We start from the raw sequence: 23,198 nt of genomic DNA, 5'->3' as shown, positions 1-23,198 counted from the left end.
TATCATGGGGTTTTCTAGGCAAGATTTGTTCAGAGAAAGTTTGTCATTCATTGCCTTCCTCTGAGGCTGAGACAGTGTGACTTGTCCAGGGTCACCCAGTGGGTTTTACTGCTAAGTTGGGAATTGAACCCTGGTCTCCAATATTTAAACCATATTTACTGATGAATTTATATGGACAGCTCATATTTAGACAAATGGGCTTCTGTAGCTATAAACCTGATTCTCTGCTAACCTTTTCAAAAATCTAAGACCACAGTTTGAAACAGCTTTCTGGTTATGGCTTGAACTTTCACTACATCTAAGATTAAGAGGCTGTGCAGACCGCCCCTAAAGGCACCACAGCTTTAAAGTGCTCCTTTGGCGCTGCATCATGTGGATGCAGCACCAGAGGAGCGGGGTGATGCCACGTGCCATGTGGAGCGGCATGTGGCATCATGCCGCCATGGGGGCAGAGTCAAGATGTGCATCGTAAAGATGCCAAACCCCGACTCCATCCCCAGGTCGGCCTTAATGGCCGGTCTGCACAGCCCCTAAGTCTGCTTAGTTGTTGCTGCAAGGCATGAGATGGAAAATGTTTGACTGACATGCTAGTCACTATATACTATTTAATAACTAGAATCATAGATTCTAGTTACTAGTTACTAGTCCTAGCTTCTGCCAACCTAGCTTCTAGTCCTAGCTTCTACTTGCATGTAAAAGTGCAAGTAGATAAATAGGTACCACTTTGGATAGACGGTAACAGCATTTTGTGCAGTCATGCTGGTCACATAATCACAGAGTTCCTTCTTCAGCTTAGTAACAGAGATGAGCACTGTCCCCTCCAGTCAGATACAACTTGATAACCTTGTCAAAGGGGAAACCTTTACCTTTTTAGCATGGACATATTCTTGAACCTGTATTGCAATTTAAGAGTGGTTACTACAAAATAGCACATTTGCACCAGCTTGATTTTTTTTTTACAAGTAATGTGTCACTGCACCACATAGGCTCTTATTTAGGATTTGGAATCCCACATTTTTCTTAGTTATCTTCCATAGAAAATATACACAAAATGGATGCTCTCTTTGTTGCCCCTTTTCTAGGAAGAACACTTAATTGCACAGAAAGGTGTTTACCCACAAAGTTTTAAGTCTATTATTATTATTATTATTGTATTTTATTTTCTTATATCTCACCTTTCTGAAGGCAGTGAACAATACAATTTAAAAACAATACAAAATATTAAAATAAATACATATAAAATTTAAAAAAAAGTTAAATAATTTTAAGGATTAAAACAGTTATAAATTAAAATATAATATATTAAAATACAAACCATTAAAATTTGGATAGTCCAGCATTAAAAACCCAGTCCTTCTCAGCTTAATAGGCCTGACTTCACAGGAATGCCTTTACCTGGTGCTGGAAGGATTGTAAGGATGAGCCATCCTGGCTTCTCTAGGGAGGGAGTTCCAAAGCTTGAGATCAGCCATTGAGAAGGCCCTCTCTCTTGTTTCCACCAAATGCACCCGAGAGGCTGGTGGGACAGAGAGAAGAGCCTCTCCAGATGATCTCAGTACTCTGGTGAGCTCGTACAGGGGGATATGGTCCTTCAAATAGCCTGGACCCAAGCCGTATAGGGATTTATAGGTCAAAACCAGCACTTTGAATTGTGCCCGGAAACGTATTGGCAGCCAATGGAGCTGTTGCAACAAGGAAGTTGTATACTCCCTGTAGCTAGCTCCAGTTAACAGCCTGGCTGCAGCTCTTTGGACCAGCTGAAATTACTGTGCACTTTTCAAAGGCAGCCCCACATAGTAATCCAGACAGGATGTAACCAAGGCATGTACCGCCGTGGCCAGATCCGATTTCTCAAGGAATGGGCGCAGCTGGTGCACAGGTTTTAGCTGTGTGAAAGCATTCCTGGTCACCGCTGATACCTAGGCTTCTAGGCTCAGTGCTGAATCCAGAAGTACCCCCCAAACTACGAACCTGAGTTTTCAGAGGGAGTGTAACCCCATCTAACACAGGCTGAATCCCTATTCCCAGATCTGTCTTTCAACTGACCAGGAGCACCTCTGTCTTGTCTGGATTAAGCTTCAGGACAGAACTGAGCCCTGAGGGACCCCACAGGCCAATGGCCAATGAGTCAAACAGGTATCCCCCAGCACAACCTTCTGAGAGTGTCCCTCCAAGAAAGAAAGGAGCCACTGTAGAACATTGCTTCCCAGCCCCATCCCAGAGAGGCAACTCAGAAGGATACCATGGTCGATGGCATCAAAAGCTGCTGAGAGGTCCAGCAGAACCAACAGGGACACACTCGCCCTGTCCAGTTCCCTGGGTAGGTCATCCACCAAGGCGGCCAGAGTGGTTTCTGTCCCATAGCCAGGTCTGAAACCAGACTACATGGTTAGTTCCAGAAACAAGAGGTTACAGAGGCAGTGTTTTTGTTATAAAGTAAATTGTAACTGTTATAATTAGTTTTAATGTTAAAAGAAGATACATGTCTATCTGACAGTCAATGTGAATGCCCCATGACTCTGAAATCTGGATAGCTGAAATATTTAGGAAATCCTTGGAGTGTGGTTTATTTGATTTTTTTTAAATCCATACATTAATTTTAATTAATTTTAATATGCCTGGTTGTTTGAAACCTTCAGTGCTATATTCAACCTTATTAACCATCACAGAGATCTGTAGTCCATTTAGTTCTGAAGCAAGCAGAGAGTAATTTGTGAAACAGATGTAGGATTGGCCCCTTCCCTTGTAATGGGACAGCACTGTTCATAACCTGGGAGAATTCAAAGACATAGACATGTTAGTCTGGAAAATTGGCATGCTAAGGGATCAGTAGCACCTCTGAGACTAAATGAAAGAAAGAAGGTAGTAGCTTGAGCTTTTTCATGAGCTCTTCGAGTTAGTCTCAAAGGTACTACGACATTCCTTTGCATAATAACGTGGAAGAGGCAGACTTGTCCCTTCAGGGGGCTGTAGTGATGCACTATGGCAGGTGATATGCTTAAACATCTCATCAGGCATGCCTCATTCAGATGGCATAGGCACAACATCTCCAACAACTGCAGAACTTTGAAGACTTCAGCATAGACAAGAATTGTCGCAGGCCTTGTGAAGTTGAGTACTTTTCTATAAATTAATATTTGAGCTATCTCAAAACCTCACAGAGGTTCTAAATGCTTTCTATATGATAAGAAACTGTTAATTTGTTTAACAGGCTTTCTTGAGATAGATGGTTCAACTAAACTTTACATAACTTTAGTATATTTTGCTTTTTTTAAATCCTATGGGGTTCTCTTACATAGGATACCCTACAACCGTAAAATTGGTTAATAGCTCTAATTTACCAGATGTCTAGAAAACATTTAGTGATAACCAGTGGAATGAGTTAAGTGCATGAAAAGGGACTGAACACTGAAGAATGCAGAATAAGTCCTGGTCTGGTGTTTTAAATACCTAAATTGTAGATCCTGGTTTTATGAAATGATCTAGTATTCAGTAGCAGCTCTGATTATCAGTTCTCTCTTTAGATTCACAGCACAGCTTTCATTTTCTTTTTGAAACCAGGATGTAAAGGAGACACCAACATGTTAATTCTACATAATATTTCCCCCTTGCTATTGCTTTCTGGTTTTGCCACATATGCTCAGGATGCCAGTTCCAGAGGGGCATGAAAATCTTATATTTTTCATGTGTTTTGTAGTGTCATAGACCTGTTCAAGAAACAAAATGTACCAGCATGATTTTTGAACAAATAATTGCCCTACGAAGAATCATAAACTTCTCCTGTGGACCTGAACAAATATCAGTTGTCTTTAATGGAATTCTTTCTTGCCAGAGCAGTAACCCCTCCTTATTTACTGTTCAATCTGTGAGGGGGGAAAACTGTCTGACCTAATTCTACTGCAATTTTCCTGTACTCTTGGGGATACTAAATGAGGTTCCTGTACTTATTTAGTATTACATCCTTTGTAGTTTCAGAAAATTTAGAATTTTCTATCTACCTCCTGTATCCCATTGAAGTTAGAAGAAATTATCTGGAGAAATGTAATGATTTAAATACAAAGATAGCTTAATATATACATCACAACTCCCAGCAAAAGCATGTAACTAAGCTTTGAATATAATTATTTCCAATAACAATATATTTCTGATGTGCTCTTATTATACTAGTATTGACTTGGCGATGGCTAATATATTCAGCTGAATGAAGTGGTAAAACTTTTTGAGGACTTTATCAGGTTGTGGATGGGGGATTGCATGTTTAAAAGCTCCCCAGAGATGTGGTGGGAGAGATAAGATTAGGGTTGTCATATTCCAGATTTCCATATATTATGCAAATTAAACACATTAATTGTTGCATTTTTTTCTACCTCTGTGTTTTTGTCTTGGTATCATTTTTATTTTAACAACTGATCTAAAAGAGCCTAAACATAAGTGTAATGATTAATGTATTGGACTTGGAACAGGAAACCCAACTTGAAATCACTATTCGGTCATGGAACTTAACCAGGTGACCTTGGGATAGTCACTGCCACATAGCAAACCTACTTTGTTATGAGATATTAATGCAGAAGGATGCATGCAGGAAGCACCTACAGATAACATTGCCATCAGATTGATGGGAAAATGCAGGGAAAGTGAGATGACTCCTTTAGAGATACAGTGTCTCTCCACATTTGCTGGGGTGAGGGTGAAGGTTAGAGGTGGGGTGCGCAGTGGCTCAGTGGTTAAGATGCTGACTCTGATGATTGCAAGGCTGGCAGTTTGAGGCCCAAGCTCCATGTTACAGTGTGCACTCCTGTTACTGGTCCCAACTTCTACCAACCTAGCAATTTAAAAGCATGTAAAAATGCGAATAGATAAATAGGTGCCACTTTAGTGGAAGATAATAGCATTCTGTGCAGTCATGCTGGCCACATGACCATGGAGTAGTCTTTGACAACATTGGCTCCCTCGGCTTAGTAAAGGAGATGAGCACCACCCCCTACAGTCAAACACAACAGTGTGTCAAAGGGGAAACCTTTGAATGTGAAAACGTGCAAATAAAAAAACCCACTATTCTTTTTACTTGAGAGAACACCTTTCTAGAAATCTCCAGATCTTCCAGTGCAACTCTATGGTCAACACCTGCCAGACATTTGATATACTATTAACAGTTTGAGATAGGAGGTTAATTAAATATTTAGAAGGAATTACCAAAGAACAAAGAAGGAAGTCAGAATGAATGGAACAGAAAAGAGATGGAAGGAAGGAAGATTAGTTATTAGAGTGAAGGATGTAGTATGTTGGAAGAGTAGGAGGAAGAATGAAGAAGGATGTAGTATGTTGTGAGGGTAAGAGTAAGTGTTGGAGATTGGAAGACGAAGTGGAATGGGATGATGTTGGAAGGAATTGGAAGATGATAGAAAGATAAGAGAACGAGGAAATACAGTGGGCCCTCTCTTTACACAGGGGATCCGTTCCAGATCCCCCCATGTAAGGGAAAATCTGCCTATGCTCAAGCCCCATAGGAAATAATGGGGCTTGTGCATGTGGAGCGGGGCGTGCGCACCATTGACACATACACCATTGTTTCCCTCCCCAAGCGGCTTCCGCGTAAGCTGGAAGCCACGTAAAATGCGTCCATGCAAGGCGCAGGCTCACTGTAGAAGGATTTTAGGTGAGGTTGAGAAGATGTGTTAGGTGAGGTTGAGAAGATGTGTTAGGTGAAATACAAGAAAGTATGAGGAGGAAGGTTAAGAGAGAGAGGGGGGAGAAGGAAGATGTAAGGATTTGAATGGGGACGAAGATGTGAGGTAATCTTTTATGTTATTTTTGTATGTGAATGTATATAATAATAGTAATAATAATAATAATGTTTATTTATATACCGCTTTTCCAAATTAGATCAAAGCGGTGTATATGTATTGAATATTATGTATTGTGTTTAGTACGTGTCTGCTAGTATGTTTAGTACAGGTTTTTGTATTTGATTTTTTAAAAGATCCAATCTGGGTTGTTTTTTTTTAAATTAATAAGGATTTAAACAAAAAAATCTGCCAGACGTTGATCATAGAATCATGCTGGAGGACCTACAGATGCCTAGAGAAGCATTTTCTCTAGGAACTTCTAGGTTCTCCAGCACAACTCTATTCATAGAGAGAACATATTAATCAAAAATGCCAATAAAAAAATCTGCAAAAGTCAAAACTGCAAATGTGGAGGGCCAACTGTACAGATACAATATTTTTTATTATACCTAGGATATCGCCTAGTTTAACTTTTGAATTTTCAACACGATACATGTGTCAATTGGTTCATCCATGCTAGAATGTATATATGACCAGTTAAGATAATGATAAATGTTTGTACTTACTAATTTCCATTTCTTCTCACCCAACCATGTGCGTAATGTCCTGCCAACGGAGGTAACTCTCTTATGTATCAGAGGAAGTACTCTAATTGGACTCTGCCTCTGTACCTCCCACTCTCCCTTCACTCCTTGACTCTCTTAACATCAACACACTTTCCTCTTTTGTATTTTGCCTCACAACATGGATTCATCCTTTAAACTCTTGTCACTGCTTTTCTCTTCCTTCTCTCCTTCTCTTGCCTCCCCTAACCTTCATTTCCTGTAGTATGCATTACAAGTCCTACTGTACTTTTTACCTTCTCTTCTGTTGTTGTATCTGTTATTTCCAAACTATTTAACATCTTGTTCTCCCCTGGTTCTTATTTGTGGTCTCTGTGCCTCACTTAATAGGGTTTTGCATTCGGAAGGCTGAAAAACTGAGCATATTGGGGGGGAAGCCCCGCCCACTCCCATGTACTGAGCATTCCTAATCCTGCCAATCTAGCTCCACCTTCAGTTCTCATTCATCCGCTGTAAGAGAAACACTCCTTTCAGATTGCTCTCCAACTGAGCTCTCTCATGTATGATAGAGTTAGTTTTTTTCCTTCATTTTTCTTCGTTTTATGTGATCATTGCCCTTACAGAGCTTTGAAGTGGGTTTTTTTTCCTTGTGTATTTCACCTGGTTGGGCACTTTGTTTCTAGGCTTCTTATGGCCTCCAACTCCGATTGCTGTAATATTTGTCGCTCTTTTACCAACGCGACTCTTTGCAACAGGGCCCAATGTTTCACACTTTTTTTGTTGGGAATGCTCCCTTTCTGTTGCGAAGAAATCATCTTCTCAGACTGATCCTTTGGCTTTGGTGCCCATTTCCAAACTTCCAAGGATCCCTAAGATCTCCAAAACATCAGCTCCAGCATCGACATCAGGCTCGATATTGACTCCTTTGACTCCAAACGTCTTAACAACTACAGTGCCTTCCTTGCCACCGAGGCCCTCAATGTCAAGTGCTTTAGAGTCTGCTCACTCAATGTCACAGGTTACTCCATCTGCTGCCCAGTCTCATTCATTGCAGGAGGTTCATTTTGCCTCCCAGGAGAAACAACTTCACAAGACCAAAAAGATGCCTGACATCTCGAGTGACCATGACACCGAGAGGTCTAAGAAGAAGCACAAGTCTAAGGCATCTCTTTCGCCTACCACTTCTTCAGCCTCGATGTCTGCTTCGACCTTCACACCAGTCTCGATGGCAGCAACCACCTTGGAGGATACTATGGCTTTTTTGCTCCCGACATTGATACCATCGCCTGCATCGCAGCTCCCCATCTCGGTCACTGTTTCAGACTCGACATTGGGGGTTTTGACCTTGGCATCTTTGAGTGTTCTAGTACCACCTAGTGCTCACTTCATTTTTGCCGCCAATGGTCTCTCCACTACCACCAGTTCCCTTCTTGTTGCTGTTGCAGATATTTGCCTCTCTGGCTCGGGCTTATAGGCTTTCCCTCTCATCTTCAATCCCTCGATACTGTGATGTGTCTCCAGCTTGATCTTACCGCTCTCCAACACTATCTTGAGACCAGGTTGAGTTGTCGTCGACGTCATCTTCTAAGCTTCAAGATTCGTCATATATTGGGCGCTATTGAGCCAAAGAATACTGGAGAGAACGCCCTTCCTTCTACCAGTCTTTTCTTCTTATAGAGATCATTACCACCATAGGGAGCCACACTAAGACTCTCCTTTTCTATATCGATCTTGATCCCAATATCTACACCATGTTCATGAGTCTAGGCTTGGTTATGATACCACCAGAGTGCTTTCACCTTTGCTTCACACTACTGCTATGGTCTCTTGGTGGTATCCTGCATCTCCTGCCCAGTTGATGCCAGCAACTCAGATTCCGCTGTCAACGTTGATCACGACACCATCCCTGCTATCATTCCAATTGTGTCTTTGATGTCAGTACTTCAATCTATGCCTCCTGCTGTCACACAGGTTCTTCAGTTTGCTACTCCTTCTATGCCTCAGCAATCTACTGAGGAATCAGCTTATGACACAGAAATGTCACCGGCTTCACCTTCTCCTACTATTGCATCCCCTCAGAAAAAAGTTGAAGACACCACGCCTCAGTCCCCAAATGAAGATGTTCAGCTCTTCTTGGATGTGGTCCAGAGAATGGCTCAGGCTATAGGGATTCAGGCTGAGGTCACTCCTAAGCCGGTGAGAGATCCTGTGTTTCAGATCGTTGATACCACTGTAGTTTCACCACCTGTTCTCCCGTTTTTGGCCTCATTGTTTGATGTCATGAACCTTCCTTGGCTAAAGCCTTCATCTGTACAGTGCACCCTTTTTTTATACGGGGATCCGTTCTGGACCCCCCCCCCCCCGTAAAAAACGCGTATGAAAATAATGGGGCTTGTGCATGGCGTGGTGGTGCAGCAGCAGCAGCGCACGCACACACCTTGAGTGCGCACCCCATTATTCTTAATAGGACGCGCTGCCCCCCGCAGACTCCCTAGTGGGCGCACTGTACCACCCGCTTCAAGGAAGCTTGAAGGCCTTCAACCTGACACAGCACCTTATCTCTTCACCCACCCTACCCCTAACTGCTTGGTGATTGAGTCTATGTCCAGATCTACTGGCAAGGCCCATTCTGCTCCAGTGGAGAAGGAAGGTAGACGCTTTGACATTTTTGGATAGTACTTCTACTCTTTGGCTGCCCTTTCTGCTAAGGTGGGTAACATGCAGGCTTGCATGGATGCCTTCCAGAAATGTTTGTGTGTTAACATGGAATGCTTTTATCCCCTTCCTGCCAGAAGAACAAAACGCGTCTGTCTTTGACTTCTACACTGAGGCTATCTCCTTGGTTAACCAACAAATCCACTCAGCTAGGCATTCTGTGGACTGTGCAGCCAAAGTGATGTCAGGTGCAGTTGCGCTCCATTGCTAGGCTTGGGTCAGATCTACTGATCTCACAAACAAGGCTAAGAAGCATATTGAAGATCTGCCTTTTGAAGGCGACGGCCTTTTTGCGGCTAAGACTGACGAGTCTCTGGACACATTGGCCAAGGCACGCCTTACAGGCAAAAGATTGGGTGTCACCGGTCAGTTACAACAATACTGGGAACAAAAGTGGTGCCCCCACCTTACCTCTTCCAACTACTCCAGGCCTTGGTCTGTGGCCTCTACTCAGTACAGGGGCTCTTCTCAGTAATCTTCTCAAAAGCCCTACAGACAGTGCTGTCCCAAACAACATCAACAGCAACAACAATCTTCCAAAAAGTCCTCATCCTCCAAATCCCATTTTTGACAGATCTATGGGGACGACTCCATCATCCTATCCTGTTCCTCCAAATTTTCCAGACTTTACCGCTTTTACAACTGGTGTCAAATCACCACAGACATCTGGAATCTTACCATTGTACGTCTGGGTTATGCCATAGAGTTTGCAAGTACTCCACCTCTAGGCATCTTTTGCTCTACTCCATCTTCTTCTCTCCAAGAGGAGATCTCCTCCCTTCTCAACAAAGGTGGCATTCACCATATCTCAGACAGATGCAAGCTGGACGGTTATTTCTCCAGATATTTCATGGTGCCAAAAAGAGATGGTGGACTCTGCCCTATACTCGATCTAAGGGGTGTCAACCACTACATTACCCCACGCAAATTCAAAATGGTGATCTTTCAGTCCATCCTCCCCTTTCTCCATCAAGGGGATCAGTTTGCATTGATTGACCTGAAAGATGCTTACTTTCACATAGCCACCAGACCTCAGCATCCAGGGAATCAAGATTTTTCCTTATTTGGATAATTGGTTGCTGGTGTTGTCCTCCTGCACACAGTTGTTCCGAGATGTCAACACCACTCTCTCTTTCGTCATCTACCTGGGCCTCACTGTCAATCTCTCCAAGTCCATCTTGGAACTGGTCAGGTTGATAGAGTATATAGGTACATCTCTGGAGTCTGTTATGGCCCGTGCCTATCTACTCATCAGAAGACAGAAGCCCTTTGGGCCCATCTTCGCTCTGTTCTCTGTCCTTCAAGGACTAACCTTTTCATCTCTCAGGGTTTATCTGAAGACTGTTCTGCAGTGACCTTACCACCTGCCACAGGTAAGCGTTTTAGTCACCCTATTGTGTGAGGCACAGAGACCATGAAGGTTGTTTACCTGTAACTGTGGTTGTTTGAATGGTCATCTGTGCCCTCACAGAAACCCACCCTACCTCCCCTCAGTCAGGTCCCTGCTACTGTTTTGTGGCAGACTTGAACTGAAGGTAGAGCTAGATTGGCGGGATTGGGCATGATCAGTACATGAGAGTGGCTGTTGTTTCCCACCAATCTGCTCAGCTTTTCAGCTTTCCAAATGGAGTCTCTGCGTAGGTGCAAAACCCTATTGTGTGAGGGCACAGATGACCACTCAAAGAACCACAGTAACAGGGAAGCAACCTGTTCATTTCAAATGAAGGGTATAATTTAAACATATGGGGGTCCTGTGGAACAAAAGCGTTATTGTTTTGTCTCAACAGTCCTACAAATGACTGATCAATAAACCTAAAGCAGATCTCTGTCTTAGAGTACAGCTTGTGTACAGAGTGACAAAAAGAAGCCTACTTTCAGAAATGCCTGTGAATAATAAATATGACAAAGTTCTTAGAAAGTGCTACAGAGAAAAATCCTCATTTTAAAATTTTTATAGTCATGGAATTTTAAGAACATAGCAAAAATGTTTTGGGAATGTACTTGAGAAAATTCCACTGATGAAATTGTTTTATTTTTGTAAATATTGTCCTTAGCTGACAATTAATACATGCTGGCAATTGATGGATCCTCACTGTACGTATTTCTTTGTTTCAGTTGCCTCAGAAATGCTACTTTCCTGATAGTTTACCTAGGCAGTCAAGATAAATGATCCAATGTAGTAATGCCATTTACTCCCTGTTAAGCTATCAGGAGCCACCCACAGCCCCTTCCTTCCCTTGAGCAAATTCCCGATCATGTCTAAACACAGTTAAGCAATTTGTTGGCACAGCTCTTTAATCACAGTTAAGGGTAACAGTTTTAACTAGAATCTGAAACCACAGATTAGAATGACTTTTAGATCATGGGTTGAAGTTAATGACAGCTAAGGTTGTTGTTGAGCTGCTTCAATGCTGTTAATAGTGTATGAAAGATGAAGAGCTATATAAGCAGGAAACATGTCTTTCTGAGGTTGTATGCTTGTTAATTACAGTTAGCAGAGAGACCACTGGAACATTTGGGGCTAGCTAGATGGGATAGTATCTTAAACATAATAGTGGAAACAAAAGCAAAACATCAAATTTTAGATTTCCTTTTGAAACTAGATGCTGTCATGTATAAGTATTTTTTTTTCTGTACTGTAGTCTGCATAGCAAAAATAGTGGCACAGAGTTTTGGCTGACATTTGTCTTACCCAGTTGCACCTGCTGAGTTTCACCTGGTACATTTCCATTTAATTTGGTTTGTCTGTAGGTGTCTCCACTTTTAATATTTTCATTTGATTTTGGAGAAAACTCTGGTTTAATATGCTGGCTCTTGGAAAATCTTTGCAAATCATTTGGTATGAAAATTCTCTAACAACATTCTAAGCAAGGGTCAATAAGCATCCCCATCTAGTGACTTCTAGTAGTTGTATAAGTTTTGTTTTACTTATGAAACTCAAGTGTGTAAGTTCTTGCCTGCAGGTCAGTTGAAGGACATCATTGTGCATTTATTGTTGCATGCCTTCAGTTTGATTCTGACTTATCCATTATGCATATTAAGTGTTAGTGTGTGAAATAGGAAAGGTTAAAAAATCAATTAAATACTGTATGCATTTTAGTATTTTACTATCTCATAGAAGCTATCTCATTCTTGAGTTACTTCATTGCCCTGTGGCTTTGCAGTGGCCACTCCTGCTGCAGCTGGTAAGAACAACTCCCAGACAAAGTTTGCAGGGTTATACATCTCTTACCCCTCCATTTTCCCCTCCATTTCATGCAGAACTTAAAAGGATTGCTTAGTTGACAGTTTTTCTTACCATGTCTGCCAAATGCTATATTAACATCATTAACATTAATTCTTACCTCTTTGTACTGTGATAAAAGGTTTGCAAGGAATAGCACACAGTTCGTTTAATTTATTGGTATTTCAATAGAGTACCAATAAATTGCTATTACTGGCAATGATGTAATATATAGTTACAGAGAGAGAAGAGGATGGATAGGTGGATGGATATGGATGTCTGGTACTCAGAATCAACTGGAATGTTATCCCACTTCTTTAACATGAAGCCAAACTGATTAGAAGCTAAATCATCTTTTCCCCCCCCTTCCTCTTTGAGGAAATACTAGTTATGCCCCCACAGGTCAGCTGCAACAGTATGAAAAACTTGATATATGAAACAGGAAGTGACCTTTTTGAAAACAGGAAATGGTCACATCTTATTTTTGGAAAGGCATGTAGATGCCCAAGAAATATTTAATGGGGCAGAAAATGTCCCAAACAATGACATATGTTCAACACCCCTATTTTTGTGTATTGGAGAATAGGAACCCTTGGGGTACTAGAAAAAAAAGCTCTTGAAGGCCACATGTACATTTTGAAGGTGTCAGATGCATCTTTGCTCACCCATTTATCTTAAATTTGACATGCAACACAACATGCAGTTTGGGTGTACTTAGTCAGTCTGGTAATTTTCAAGTGGTTCAAATTTAAGGGATTTTGTATATAAGCAATAGCTGAAAGCTTAACATTTTCTTGCATCCTCTATGTGCATGTGTATATCTTTAATTAATAGCAAGAAGTACTTCAATCTAATTTTATACATGTTTTTTTTCCTGAAGAATGCTCCTGGGTTCAGTGGGGCTTCTTTGCAAATGACAGCTCTAAAGATGTCAAGAATCTGCCAAATAGACCTAGAATTGGCAAATTAATCTAATTTTCTTTTCTAATTCCCTGTTTTGTGTCCTTGATTTAGGCTTCAGGCTCGAATTGCTCACAGAATTCAGGAATTAGAAAATTTGCCTGGTTCTTTGCCTCCAGATCTGAGAACTAAAGCCACAGTGGAGTTGAAGGCACTTAGGCTACTGAATTTCCAGCGCCAGGTAATGCATTCTACTGAATAAGAAATTACTTTTTTCTGAGTGTTCAGTTCTGTTTAGAGAAGGTGAGTTCTGACTCCTTTTTAGTGAAGGTGATACAAGACTAGAGGCCCCAACACCTAAATTGTCTGTCTCAGAGAGAAACAGTTGAGGTCATCTTGATCTCTGTTGCTGTATATGGGATGGGCCTTCCTCAAGGTGTGCATGGAATTAAATGTAAATGGATCTGCAGGAGAGTGGCTAGTTGAGAATATTGAGAGGGTGAGAATTGGACAATGGTCAACAACTGGACACATAGTCCCTGGTCCTTGATAGAAAGTTGGTGATGGTGATAAATTTTGAAAGAAGTGGGAATGCTGCAACCCTCCAACCCCAAAGGGATTGGGGAGAATTGCAGTGACTGTTTCACTGTTGCAGTGGGACTCTGTATGGGAAGGAATAGCCTGTTCAGCTGTGTGCATCCGCTATATGGTCCTGTTAAGCAAAAATGCTCATGAGTGTTGTGCCAGCAACAACAGTTATTTGAGCAGAGCATTTGGTCTTTTCCTCACTATGTGGGCGAAGGAAGAGAGGTAAGATCTCTGCTGTTTAAGCAAGAAAAGTCTTTTTCTGCATGGTAAACGATGGAGAGCCAATGTTGTGTAGTGGTGTGAGTGCTGGACTACAACTCTGGAGACCAGGGTTTGAATCCCTGCTTGGACATGAAAACCCAATAGGTGGCATTGAGCAAGTCACACTCAGATTATTATTATTATTATTATTATTAACCTTTATTTATGAAGCGCTGTAAATTTACACAGCGCTGTACATGCAATCTTTTTAGTTAGACGGTTCCCTGCCCTCAGGCTTACAATCTAAAAAAGACATGATACAGAAGGAGAAGGGAGTGGTGACGAGAAAGGGTAAGAGGTCCAGCAGTTCCTCTCAACCTCCGAGGCCTGGACCAAGGCAGATGGACTGGAGGGAGGGCAAGGCTTCATAATGGATGGTTAATCATTATCCAGGGAAAATACATAATCACAAGTAGGATAATACATATACAGTACATAGGAATACAGGAAATGGATCGATAAACAGCCAACAACAGAACATCAGATAGTAAGCGACAATTATGCGATGCCTGGGAAGGCTTCTCTGAATAGGATGCAGAGAATGGCAAGGGCAAACCTTCTCTGAACAAGTCTTGCCAAGTAGATCCTGTGACAGGTTCACATTCGGGTCAGCTTAGGTCAGAAAGCAAAGCAAAGTGCCTAAAGCAAAGTGCCTATTAGATTTGTAGGCATTATAAATATATTCACATTCTGCATGTTCTGCAATACGTAGTGTTTAATTTGGGTTTTTTTTTTTAACAAGGTGCTCCTTTTTTTGATGAAAACGTCTTTTTCTCCTCGTCTTTCCCATTCACAAAATAAGTTTGCATTATTTGAGGCTAGAAAGAGATACTCAGTGCAACACACTTTACACACGGAGTTGTAGAGTCCATGTGAGGAGTGTATATAATTGTGTTAACATGCTGTGACTGTTTATGTCATGTTTATAGTAAAATGGGTGAGGTGGTTATTGTTGTTTATTTTCCTATCACACTGAAGTTTGGGGGAATATAGAATATAAGTGTATTCTTTTCTATGGCATTCATAGCTATATCTTTACCACTGGAATAGTTACAGCTGTGAAGTATTCTGATACCAGTGTGGTAGTTCCCCTGGTATACCTGTTATAAGAGTACGTGTGATGTGGCAGCTAAAAAAGTCAACGTGGTTCTAAGCTACATCAATAGACGTATAGTGTCTAGATCAAGGGAAGTAATAGTGCCACTCTATTCTGCTTTGGTCAGACCTCACCTGGAATATTGTGTCCAGTTCTGGGCACCACAATTTAAAAAGGATGTTGACAAGCTGGAGAGTGTCCAGAGGAGGGCTACCAAAATGGTGAAGGGTCTGAAAACCATGTCCAATGAGGAGCTTAGGAGTTGGGTTTGTTTAGCCTGGAGAAGAGGAAGTTAAGAGTTAATATGATAGCCCTGTTATGTATTTGAAGTGGTGTCATATTGAGGATAGAGCAAGCTGGTTTCCTGCTGCTCCAGAGACTAGGAAATAGAGCAATGGATTCAAACTACAGGAAAAGAGATTTCACCTCAACACTGGGAAGAACTTCCTGACAGTGAGAGCTGTTTGACAGTGGAACACACTCCCTTGGAGTGTGATGGAGTCTCCTTTGGATGTTTTTAAGCAGAGGTTGGATGGCCATCTCTCAGGGGTACTTTCATTATGTGTACCTTCATGGCAGGGAATTGGACTGGATGGCCCTTGAGATCTCTTTCAATTCTATGATTCTGCTGTATTGCATCCTGCTGTTATAGCAAGGCTTCTACCAAATTCTATAGCCCCATAGCTGATGGAACTCAATTATGGACTGTGCTTTAAAGCAGTACATACTTATGGCTACTGTTGATACCAAGTGAACTTAAAGATGTTCAAATATGTTTTAGAGGCACATCGATACAGCTGCCTATGCAACTTTGCCATGTTTGTGCTGACACCTGTCAAGGTGGAGCTGTAACAATAACTTACATGAAGGAGAGAGGTGACATCTTCAGTAAAAGCATTGTGGCAGCAGTACTTTATTATATCCTTTGAGAGATTTGCATTGTATTTGAACGGGAGAATTGTAACAGTGAAAACAGACAATATACATTTTTGTGGAAGATGCATGTGGATGTTGCAGGGGAGTTCCCTTGAATCAAGAGTTCTGCAATCAAGTATCTCAGCTGCAAAGAAATCCTCCTCATTAATAGCTATTTGCCCACTGAGGCACCTTTGAAAATAGTTTCATTCAATGCATGGATATCAAAGGAGAAATATGCAACCCCGCTCCTCCGTCAACGCTCTAAAATCCCTAATGCAGGATTAGAAATTGAGTCCTCACATCATGCACTGTAATAAAATTTGTTCTTTGCTTTCTTCACTTTATATTTATTTCAATGAATCATCATCTTGTTCTCCATGAAACTGGTATAGGCTTTTAAAACTTCCCTTTTCTCTCTTGTCGGTCTGTGTAAAGCTAGGTTTGTGACTCATACATCAATATTCATAATAAAAAGTGCATGTATTCCTCCTTTTCCAAATGCAGACCTTCATGTCCTTTGAAAGGTCATTCATGAGAGTCAGAGAACCCTCTAGACCAGCAGTTAATGAGATTGGAGGAATGAAGTTGAGAGAGATATTATCAGACTGACTTGTAACCGCTCAGAAAATTTTGTTCCATTTGTACTCATGGTTCTCTGTATGCTGACTATGGTGTGTGCGTGTGATGGTCTCTTCCTCATAATTTCCTTTTTATAAGACTCATTTACTCTGTAAAAGCACTATAAAGTACATTGGGGTTAGGAAACATGCCATGTATGCTTATGATATCCAGTGAATGATGACTGAGTGAAGTTTTGAATCTAGGTCTTCTTTTAACACAGCACCCTGTCTACTGTGCAGTTTGTCTGCTTATGAGATGTTTCTAAGTATTGTTTGTTTTCCTTTCTTTTTTTGTAAATAGCATCACAATACATACATACAGAATCTATGAAATCAAAGAGAGACATTAAATAATTTTGGACTACATTACTTGTACATAAATATCAGAACTGAATAATAGCCAAAAGCATGATCTAATGTAGACCTAATGAATTCAACAGAAATAAAGTCAGTTGTGACTAACAAGTCAATTCATTTCAGTGAGACTACTCTAAATGAGATGAACGTGAGATATAGCCTAATACCTACTTTCCTTTAAATAAATGAAATGTTGTAGTTTCAGAGGTTAAAACCATATTAGTTAACCTGATCTGTAAAATGGTGTTCTAGAGTCTAGAATGAAATGGATTGGAAACAGCTCTATGAAAAATGAATTTTCCTGTTTTTATCAATTACATTCCTGTGATAATTTCATTCCAAAACATGTCTTTTTTGGTTTACAGTTAAGACAAGAAGTGGTGGCCTGCATGCGTCGTGACACAACTCTGGAGACTGCTCTGAACTCCAAGGCTTATAAACGCAGCAAGCGCCAGACCTTGAGGGAAGCCCGAATGACAGAAAAACTTGAGAAACAACAAAAGATAGAACAGGAAAGAAAACGAAGACAGAAGCACCAGGTATCTTGATTTTTAGTCATTGCCCTGTTTGTCTATTCAATAGACAAATAGTCTATTGCATTTAGTGTTTCTTTTACTCTCAAGGTGTATGGTCTGCTGGGAACCAACAGTTTCTGTCACGAAAGCTTCCTGACATGCCATTTTAATTAGCCAGAAACGTAATTGATACGTACTTGGTTTCTTGTACAGTGGTAGAGGAACCAGCAAGAACAGGAAAAGTTCTCTTTATAGTATCTAGAAACACCTTGAATAGCCCCTTCTTTAGAGATGTTTATTCCCACATCTTGATTCTCACATCTGGATTGTTGGCCACAAGTTTCAACCACTGTTATCTTTTCTCCCCTTTTTTTCTTCTCTTTTGCTTTTATATGACACCCATTGTTTTGCCATTCAGAAATTTGGGACCAGTAAGAGAGAGAGCGCATTATCATTCCTTTCATCATTGCGGTTATGGCTGTGATAATGGTTATGACCTGTAAAGCCCTATATGGCTCAGGTCCAGGCTATTTGACAGACCATATCTCCCTGTATGAGCCATCGCAGGTTCTGAAATCATCAGGAGAGGCTCTTCTCTCAGTATCACCACCAGCATAAGTACGGGTGGTGGGGATTTAAGATAGGGCCTTTTCAGTGGCTGACTCTATGGGCCCAAACAGACAGGCCAAAATAAAGCTGCTTCGGGTCACTATGGAAGTATGCTGTTTAAATTATGCATGTGTCCTAAGAGGCCAGAAGCCACTCCAAAGCCATGCTCCAGTCCTAAGAACTGGAACGCAGCTTTGGTGCAGCTGCTGGCCTTTCAAGATGTGCGTAAATTTAAACAGCATACCTCCAAAGTGACCTGAAGCAGCTTTATTTTGGCCTGTCTGTTTGGGCCCTATGACTCTGGAACTCCCTTCCCGGGAGACCAGAATGGCCCCCTCCTTCCGCCAGCAGGTTAAAACCTTTTTATTCAGACAAGCTTTTAAAACAGAACGTTTTTAAAGAATGGACTGGGGTGTTATAGTGTTTTAAAGTATGCAGTTTTAAACACTTTTCTCTTTTAAAACTGTTTAATGAATAATCTGTTTTAATACTGTAATAATTTAATTCTGTTTTAATGCTTTTGTATGTTTTTCATTGTTCTGTTTTTTTAAATGGTAAGCCGCTCTAAGTTCCAGTTTGGGGGGAAAAGCAGGATACAAATAAATATAATATAAATAACAATGATGATGATGATGATGATAATAATTCCATCAGATCTAATCCCCATACATGTTCTACTAGATATCTCTTCCTTGGAATTGAAAGATAAAGAACATTAATTTGTGAAACAGGTAGCTAGGCTGATGCATGTAAAACTAAGATCTAGAGTTGGACCATGTCTTTATTAGCATCAAATGCAAGAGAAGTATGCAAGCTTTTGAGTTCTCCAGAACTCCCTTTATCAGGCTAGCTAGTAGAAAAAAAATAGATATTGAGGAGGACGGTGTCCAAAGATGAGAACATAGGTTCTAGTTATGAAGTCTACATTTAATAATAATAATAATAACAACAACAACAACAACAACAAATAGGATTTATTTATATGCCTCCCAGTCACTGGGAATCCAGGCGGCTTACAACAGAGGGGATAATAGACGGTTCCCTGCCCTCAGGCTTACAATCTACTCAGTTCCAAGCTGAAGTTTTCAGACTGAATGAATCACTGTTAGGTGCAGGTATGTAATTGTACCTAGCAATGTATACTGGAACAAAGAAGTCATGTCCAGTATCCATTTCTCAAAACACAAAGGATCCAGAGTTCTTTCTTTGGGTGAAGGTCACAGACTGTTATGTTCCTTCTCCAGGTTTGTGCCTAGTGGTTTGGTGGTAAGATCATTGTGTCTGGAATCCATTATTAGAAGTTTAACATGGAGGTTTCCTCTCCCTCTTCTTAGAAAGAAGCATTGATTGAAATTTGCAATCTTCTTCCATAAGCATTAAAATGGGGAGAGAATGAGTAATAATGGGCAGTTAATTGTATTTTTATCTAGAGTGTAGCCACTTCATCAGATGTATAGTAAAGAATAGTTGTCAGTAATTGGGACTAGTTTCATGAAATGTGAGAAGTACAGTCTGCAGTCCTAACTAACCTGGCCAGCAATATGATGGGAATAGTAATTAATCAGCTTTTGGAGGATCAAAGGCTCCCCACCCTAAACTGATAGGGCCAAACTGATAGAATCTCAAGAAACTGAGATAAACCTGAAAAGTCATCCTAACCAAATGTACTTAATCTGACTAGGATAATCAACCTATTATTATTATTATTATTATTATTATTACAAACAAAACAATTAAAAACATTACATTATTACATTACATTCACTAGGCTTAAGTTTGCTATCCAGATGAATAGATATTGTTAATGTCTTCTTCCTTAAGTCAGTAGTCATTATTGCCAATTATGAGTCGTAATACTGAAACAATGAAATGGGATATACACTTGTCCCTCCATATTCACTAGGGTTAGGGGAACAAGACCCCTGTGAATATGGAAAAACTGCAAATAAAAACACCATGTTTTCCCCTGAGAGGACCCCTCTCTAGGACTGTCTAGGTCCTCCAGTGCAACTCTGTGGTCAATGTCCAACATACACTGACCATAGAACAGTGCTGGAGTAGCTACAAATGCCTAGTAGAGTAGGAGTTTTTCAGAGCAACTTTTAGTTAAAGTTGACCACAGAGTTGCACTGGAGGACCCAGACAGTCCTAGAGAGAACATATTAATGAAATCCATGAATAATCAAATCTGCAAATATCAAAGCCGCAAATATGGAGGGATGACTGTATTTATGAGCAGAAGATCATAGGCTTCTTGAGCTTTTTCTCTGCGATTGTACTAGATTCATGGGTCTCCCCTACCTCACCTTCCAACTGTTGATTATTTTGTTTTATAGGAATATCTCAACAGCATCTTACAACATGCTAAAGATTTTAAAGAGTACCATCGGTCGGTAACTGGGAAAATTCAGAAACTTTCCAAAGCTGTGGCTACTTGGCATGCTAACACTGAGCGTGAGCAGAAGAAAGAAACAGAAAGGATTGAAAAAGAGCGAATGAGAAGGCTGATGGTAAGGGTTACATTCATTGAGGCTCTTGTTAAAGTGTCATATTTATTAAGAGATAAACACTGTGGCTTTTATAGTAAACATACTTTGGCAGAGTGAGCAGACAATAACTTGGCAGGAAGTATCTCCAATATGAGAGGATTGCTATTTTCAATTTATCTGAAATATTCAAGAAAAACAAATCAGGAATTGTAATCATTGACAGAGATGGGCTTTCAATGCAAGTTGATGGTCATGGAAGTTTATGCAGCTCCTTTTAGTTTAGTATTCATTTTTTTCCTCCAGTATAGCACATCTTCTTAAGGGAGGATTGATATTGCAAGTTCGGTCATGATGCTGCATGTTTTGTTGTGTCTGGACTACACCGTCTCCCTAAAAAAGCAAGGAAATGCTCACTGGCACAACAATATGTTTTAAATGTTTGTAGTGTTTAAGGGGCGAAACAGACCAGCATCCCAAAAGGGTAGATTGAGGCCACCCCGGTGCTGTTTGTCCCGGCGCTGCGGCAGCCTCATGTGCATCCAGCCAAATGCCACTATTTTAAGCCATCTTCTGAAAAGGGAGTGTTATTCCCCTGTCCTTTTCAAGCCAGTTTTTCCAGGTTGCGTGGCATCGGGGTGGCTTCAGGCTACATTTGCAGTACGCATCATCTAAATGCCACGCCCCAAATGCAGCCCAATGGTGGACCATTTGTTTCAGGCCTTAGTTGTGTCAATTGTTTTTAAATTAATGTTGACATTTAATTCCTTTTTAACTGTTGTAAATTAATGTTTTAGTTGGATCTTTTTAAAACCATTGTAAAATGACTTGCATCCCATTTTGAGGGAAAGGTGGGATAGAAGTGAAATAAGTAAGTAAGTAAGTAAGTGATATAGGGGGAAGTGATTACCCCAAACTAGACAATTGTGTGAATCCCATTCTTACATTCTTATGATCAAGTTTTGTATCTCTTTAATATGCGATACTAATAGAATATTGTGTCCCAGAATAGTCAGTGTCTATTACATTGTCTTTTATGTAAATAGATTTGGCCACCTATAATCTTAAAATATCAGGAAGTATCCACAATAGTTGACATACTGTTGTATTTCTTTTATGAATTTATACCATTCACTATTAAAATATTGTCAGGGTGGCTTAGAGATCAGGCAATGTACAGCAATAAAATAAGCATAAAAGCATCAATTAATATGCTTCCATCACAAAATAAGAAGAAAAAGGCCTGGATTTTTTTTTCTGTTACAAGAAATACATCAAAATAGGGTGCAAACAAGCATTTTTGTGGAGCTCATTTCATAACTAGGTTCACTACACGTGAACTGGCTTTTCCTCACTGCCGATATGGTTCTTTCTGTATACAGAATTACATAGTGGAAGTTTATTGTGAAAAGACCCATCCATGGAAACTGCCTTCCCCTCCCTCCCTCCATTCACAACTGCGCTCTTTTAAAAGTCCTCTAGTGAAACATAAGGTTTATGGGATATAACCTTTTTTGTGTATCTTAAAGTAGTGGCAAAGATGTTAACTGAATTTTTAAAAGAAGATTGATTACTCCACTTTCACTTTACTGTGCGGCTTCAAACATTTTAATTGTCCTGCCACCTTTTTATAGTTTGACTCATAACTTCTGAGTGACACCAACTGCTCTGTCACATCTTCATTCATTTTCAGAAATTTATAATTTCTCAGTATCTTTTACCATAGCAGTCATTTCTTTCAAACACTTGTTAGTATTCACAACGTAGAGCCCATATCATTTCCCTAACCTTTCAATTATATTTAAACCATGGTAACACTTATACCTTTCAATTATTTACCACGCTAGTTATACTTTGAGAATAATTAACATGTCAAAAACAAGTGGCAGAATCGCACTCAAAGTCAAGCTTTTTGGAATCTTGCTGATTTTAATGGGAGATTAAATTGAAGCAGGCATTTAACTCTTTCATTAGAATCAATAGGATGTAAAAATGCTTACACTGGTGGCTAGGATTGTGCCTCTGTTTCCCAGCAGTCCAGTAAAAGTCAACATTTTACAGTGTCATTGTAAAATTCATAGTAAAGCGCTCAACATATGTGGCTGCTCTTCTCTTTTTTGATGTCTGTCCAGTTTAGCTTTTAGTCCATCACTTTAATGTTGCTCTGAACTTTTCCTGATCCTCTCTTTGATATGAGGCAACTTCCAAGAATAAGTTAAGCTTCCCCATTGCCTAGAAAAGGCAGCGATCACATGACCATGACATTTTATTTTGGTACTAGCAATGTTAGCTCAAAGCCATTCCCTGTCTTCACCCAGGACAAATATTTTTTTCTCATTGTGTTTAGAATCTAATACTTCAACATGTAACAGGAATCTCTGTTCTCTTCTTTCTTTACTCCGTTTCTTCTCTTGTTTTTTTTAAACTTAATTAATCTTTAACAGTGATTTCAGAATTCATTATTTTAATCATTCAGTGACAACAAAATGTCAATGGTCTGAATAACTTAGTGATTTATGTTATTTTAGAATCGTAGAATCTAAAATAACATAAATCACTAA

The 23,198-nt window shown here is 40.2% G+C and overlaps 1 protein-coding gene across 2 annotated transcripts in view; it reads left to right on the top strand.

Annotated features, from left to right (window-relative positions):
• The window catches only part of SMARCA2 (SWI/SNF related, matrix associated, actin dependent regulator of chromatin, subfamily a, member 2), a 183,256-nt gene that overhangs the window by 63,206 nt on the left and 96,852 nt on the right, over positions 1-23,198 (top strand). For both annotated transcript variants that reach the window (XR_006101758.1, XM_042447930.1), the window contains exons 7-9: positions 13,302-13,428; positions 17,393-17,566; positions 20,488-20,661. Coding sequence is in view for 1 of the 2 variants with exons in the window: in XM_042447930.1 (XP_042303864.1) it covers positions 13,302-13,428; positions 17,393-17,566; positions 20,488-20,661 (475 nt within the window). In the remaining variant the exon portion in view is untranslated. The remainder of the gene's footprint in view (positions 1-13,301; positions 13,429-17,392; positions 17,567-20,487; positions 20,662-23,198) is intronic.

The sequence above is a fragment of the Sceloporus undulatus genome, chromosome 2 (assembly GCF_019175285.1).
Source record: "Sceloporus undulatus isolate JIND9_A2432 ecotype Alabama chromosome 2, SceUnd_v1.1, whole genome shotgun sequence".
Classification (NCBI taxonomy): domain Eukaryota; kingdom Metazoa; phylum Chordata; class Lepidosauria; order Squamata; family Phrynosomatidae; genus Sceloporus; species Sceloporus undulatus.
Note: the sequence above shows the minus strand (reverse complement) of the source record. Positions and strands in the feature narration are given on the sequence as shown.